Source organism: Monoraphidium neglectum (assembly GCF_000611645.1).
Source record: "Monoraphidium neglectum strain SAG 48.87 unplaced genomic scaffold scaffold01748, whole genome shotgun sequence".
Taxonomy (NCBI): domain Eukaryota; kingdom Viridiplantae; phylum Chlorophyta; class Chlorophyceae; order Sphaeropleales; family Selenastraceae; genus Monoraphidium; species Monoraphidium neglectum.
Genome location: NW_014011880.1, coordinates 1 through 4,090, shown reverse-complemented (window position 1 = coordinate 4,090; position 4,090 = coordinate 1). Strand labels below are relative to the sequence as shown.

The window sequence follows — 4,090 nt, the reverse complement described above, 5'->3', positions numbered from 1 at the left end:
CCGCCTGCACCGCCGCGTGCTCGTCGCTGATCTGCTGGATTCGCTGCTCGACCACCTCACACCAGTGCTGCGCAGGGACGCGGGTGGGGGATGGGATCGGATGGGGTGGGATGGGATGGGATGGGATCAACGCAGGTGGGGGCAAAGGGCGGCGGCGCAGCTGGGCGAAGGACATCCAGGCGAACGGGCACGCGCCGGCCGCCGTCGGCCGTTCACAGGCCCGTGCGCGCGGCTCGTCCAGCCTCTCAGCCGATGCCCCCGCCTGTCCCCCCTCCCCCGCCCGCCGGCCAACCCCTGTGCCCCCTGCGGCGCACCTCCAGGGCCAGCACCCCGAGCGGCTCCTCCACCTGGACCCCAATCTCCTCGATGCCCTGAGCATTTCAAGTTTGAAGTGCATGTGTGGAGGTGATTACGTTTTGGTGATGGCGTGCGTTGGTACAGCGGTGCGGAGCGGGGCACCAAGGCACCGGCGCAAGGGCGTCGGACGCAGGGGCACGGGGCGGGGGACGCAAGCGCGTTGCTGGGGCGGCTGCGCGTGCTATGTGATCCGGCGGGACCAGTCTCAGGAGCGCACCAGGAGGAAGAAGCCCTGCGCTCGGAAAGACATCAGGGGCAGGGGGCGAGTGGCGGGGGCGGGGAGACGGGACTCATCATCGCCATGCCAGGGGAGGCAAGCATGAAACGCAGGTGGAAGCAACAGAAGCAGGGCCTGCCAGCTCAATGGGCTCCATCAACCAAGAAAATTTGATTGCCCCCACTGATCTGAGATTCGTTTTGGTTTGCCTCCGGCCCCTGGAACACGGGGCTGCCATCCTGGCCGGAAACCCGCACACCCCAAGCTCCCGCCGGCCCGCGCCCGCCTCGCCCCCCACCCCGCGTCACCCCGCGCGCGTCCACCCACCAGGATTACGTCCACCGGCACCGTGGCCCAGCCCAGCTCCTTCCAGGCGCAGAAGGGCAGGAAGGTCAGCCATGTAACCAGGAAACGCGACGTGTGCCTGCGCGGGGCGGATGGACAAGGATACCACCGTAGATGTCAGCACGCCAAAGGCCAACAGCACCGTCAGCCGCACCCCCAGCTGCGCGCAGGTGGCGCCGCACCGGAGGCCGCACGTGCGCCCGAGGGCGCGCGGGCGCCTTTGCCGCGCGTGTGACGAGCCGCGCGCGTGCAGGCGCGGACCTTGAGTAGCTGAGGGGCAGGGGTGTCCTGAGGATCTTCTCGCTGCACTGGAAAGCGTCCTGCAGCCGCCGCACACTCTCGTCCTGGGGCGTCGGGTCGGAGAGGGGTGGGGGGCGGGGGGCCACGGGCAGGGCGTGGGCTCAGAGTCCCAGGGCCGGGGCGTGGGGCATCAACCTCCAACCACCCTTCATTCCACGGTCCCACTTCCAGCACCCACCACCCCCTCCACGTACATGTGCGACGACACACACGCGCCCGCCCGCCCCCCGTGGCCGCACCATGTGCGTTTTCGAGTCGATCGTCATGCCGCTGCTGCTGATGAGGCTGCCGATCATGGACAGCGCCGTCTGCGGGGGCACGGGCGACGCCAGCAGCAGCGCCTGCTCCTCCGGCAGCAGCACGCTGGGGGGCGAGGGAGGGGGGGGGGCGAGGAACCACGGGCGCGTGAAGCTCAGCTGCAAAGCGACACTGGCAGGCTGGCCCGAGCGGCACCCGTCCGCCGCGGCCGCAGCCGCGCCACGCCCCCTGCTGCGGTCCGCTGCTCGGCGGACGGCGCACTCTTTCCTTGCCGCGCGCCCCTTCCCCGAGCCGACCGCAGCGCATACCGCCCGCCAATGCAGCCCGCCAACGCAGCTGCCGCCGCCTCCCCTGCCCCGTGTCCCACGGCCCCCACCCCGCTCACTCGTCGACGAGCAGCTGCAGGCGCTCGGGCACCTCCTCCCGCACGTATGTCTTGAGCGCCAGCGGGAACGCGGTCAGCCACCGCAGCAGCGCCTCGCGGGTGCGCTCGTCCTCGGGGGCGGAGCTGGGCAGCCACTGGCAGGCCTGGCGCGCGAGGTGGCTGGTGGAGGCCACCACGTTGTTCCAGGCGGTGCACGCCTCCCACCTGCCGATTCGGGGTTTAGGGTCGAGGGGTCTGAGGGTCCGGGGTTTGGCGCTGGGGTGTTGGGTGCGTGACGTCGTGTGTCGGCGGCCGCAGCCGCTGCCGTGTCGAGCGCGCTGCGGCAGCTCTGCGGGCCACGCTTGCAGGGTGCTGCCGCCGCCGTCGCCGTGGCTGCTGCTGCTGCTGCTGCTCCTGCTACTGTTGCCGCCGCGGCTGCGGCTGCTGCTGCTATTGCGGCTGCTGCTGCTGTGCAGCTGCTGCTGATGCTGTGCAGCTGCTGCTGTTGCTGCTGCTGCTACCGCCGCCGCCACGGCTGCGGCTGCTGCTGCGGCTGCTGCTGGTGTGCTGTTGCTGCTGCTGCAGCTGCCGCTTCCGCTGCTGCTCTGGCTCCTGCTGCTGCTTGCTAGACGCCGCGCGCCAGCGCCCCCCCTTTTCGCGTGCCGCGACCCCCCATCAGGGTGCGCTCACCAGCGGTCGTAGCTGCTGTTGGTGCGGAACACCAGCAGCAGCGACAGCGCAAACGTCGAGATCGCAAACGGCCCGTCTGGCGACACGGCCAGGTCCGGCCAGGGGAACCAGGGGACCCATTGGTCAAGAGTGCCCTCCTGCCAGAGCTCCTCGTAGCAGCAGACGATGTAGGACGACAGCAGGACGCATACAAGTGGCGGCAGCAGCCCGCGGACGATGCGGCTGTAGAGGATGCCTAATGGGGGCAGGACGGAGCGACGGGGCAGCGGCGGAGACGCCATTGGGCAGGGCAGTGCGTAGATGAAAGTCGTCCGGGGTTCAGGGAGCGGGACGGCGACAGGCGTGCGTGTACGTGTGCGACGAGCGGATCATTGAATTTGGGGGTGGGGGCCGCACCGTCCATGTGCCGGAAGTAGCGCGAGATTGACCTGTGAGTCATCCATTCCTTTTTGCCGAAAACCTGTGAGGTGTGGGCGAGGATCGCAGGGGAGGGGTCGGTTGGGGACAGGTTGCAGGGGCCAGGGACTAGGAGAGGGGGGAGCGGCGCAAAGGGCCGCGCTTAAGGCAAGGACAGAGTCAGCCACGCGGACAGATACCATGTATCCCTGTAGCGGGGCCGCCTTGTGCCGCCACTGGCCTCCCTATGCTCACCGTCCGGCGGAAAGAGCGGCTCGTTTCTCTCTCCAGGTCACTCTGGATGAGGGCCTGCGCTGGTGCGCCGCGCGACCGCGCCGGGAGCTGCACGCAGCATCGGCTGGGGCGCAGCAGCGTCTGTTGTCGCAGGAAAGCGGCAGCGAGTGTCCGTTCGTCGCCGTGCAAATGACATGGCCTCGTCCTAGCACGCATGGTCACTTGCGACTGCATATATACGTCTTGTGTGTAGGGTCGCAGGACCACAGCTTCTCAGGCTGACTCGTGGCGCTCTGAGACAATGTGGACGGAACAGGCCAGTGAACGAGCGTCAAGTGATCTATGGAGAGTGATTTGCAAATTATAATGGTGTACTTGCACATGTAGCGCTGACCAGGGGCTCAGATGCTGCGAAGGTGTGTGGTGCACGGCAGCCGTAAACGCTTGCACAGACTCTCTTTGGTAAGCAAAATCACAGAGTTTTGAAACTTGAACGAGATGCGCGCTGAAGTGAATATCTAGGAAGTCCTCGCGCCGTACGCACGCGGGCATGCGCCGTTCCCACCCCCACACCCGCCCCATTTGACACTTTGATAGCGGCTGTACATTACCGCTGTCCCCACCCCTGCTGGAGGGTGGTCGGGCAGGGGGTAACAGCCAGTGTAAACACGTGCCTTTTACACAACAGCTGCCCGATTTGCTATCGTGGCTGCACCGGAGCTGCTGGTGTTGACTGCGCCTGCACCCCGGCCATCTCCGCCCGCCCCCACCCCGCGGCCGGCCCCTCCTCCTCCAGCGGCATCTCATCAATTTCTCTCTGCTGCTCCGCCATCTGTCCTATCCGCTGCTGCACGACGGCGCACCAGTGCTGCGATATGCAATTGGCGCAGGGAAGCGGGCGGTGTCGGGCGCAGGGGGAGGGGGGAGGC

At 67.7% G+C, this 4,090-nt stretch overlaps 1 protein-coding gene across 1 annotated transcript; it reads right to left on the bottom strand.

Annotated features, from left to right (window-relative positions):
- Positions 1 to 562: 562 nt before the first annotated feature.
- Positions 563 to 2,812, bottom strand: MNEG_8894 (hypothetical protein; the record flags this gene model as incomplete). The annotated part of the gene is made up of 7 exons (XM_014042632.1): positions 563 to 589; positions 902 to 998; positions 1,181 to 1,263; positions 1,459 to 1,582; positions 1,863 to 2,066; positions 2,202 to 2,492; positions 2,532 to 2,812. The coding sequence occupies 7 exons, from the start codon at positions 2,810 to 2,812 to the stop codon at positions 563 to 565; spliced, it is 1,107 nt and encodes a 368-aa protein (XP_013898086.1).
- Positions 2,813 to 4,090: the final 1,278 nt, after the last annotated feature.